General features: G+C 65.5%; 1 protein-coding gene across 1 annotated transcript in view; it reads left to right on the top strand.

Annotated features, from left to right (window-relative positions):
- The window catches only part of LOC102767621 (SH3 and multiple ankyrin repeat domains protein 1), a 13,321-nt gene that overhangs the window by 11,261 nt on the left and 1,773 nt on the right, over positions 1-287 (top strand). The window contains exon 6 of the mRNA XM_015560184.1: positions 242-284. Coding sequence (XP_015415670.1) covers positions 242-284 — 43 coding nt within the window. The remainder of the gene's footprint in view (positions 1-241; positions 285-287) is intronic.

Genomic DNA, 287 nt, shown 5'->3' with positions numbered 1-287 from the left:
CTGGCGGCCTCCAGCACGCCCTCTGTGGCTGTGGCCCCGGCTTTGTCTGTCTGTCTGTCCCCCTTGGGCATCATCCCCTCAAGGCCCACCCATGTTGTTGCAACGGCAGGACTTCCTTCTTTGTTGAGTCCCATGGTGTGTTGGGGACGCGGTGCTCAGGTCCCTTTAGACTTGGCTACATGAGCCCCGGGGCTGAGCGCCACCCCCAAGGCCCGGCTCTGAGGCGTGTGCGTCCCCCCAGAGACGCCCCTGACCTTGGCGGCCCAGCTGGACGACTGGTGGAGGTG

The sequence above is a fragment of the Myotis davidii genome, unplaced genomic scaffold (assembly GCF_000327345.1).
Source record: "Myotis davidii unplaced genomic scaffold, ASM32734v1 scaffold3211, whole genome shotgun sequence".
NCBI classification, from domain to species: Eukaryota; Metazoa; Chordata; class Mammalia; order Chiroptera; family Vespertilionidae; genus Myotis; species Myotis davidii.
The sequence above is the reverse complement of the archived record's forward strand: the minus strand, read 5'-3'. Positions and strand labels throughout refer to the sequence as shown.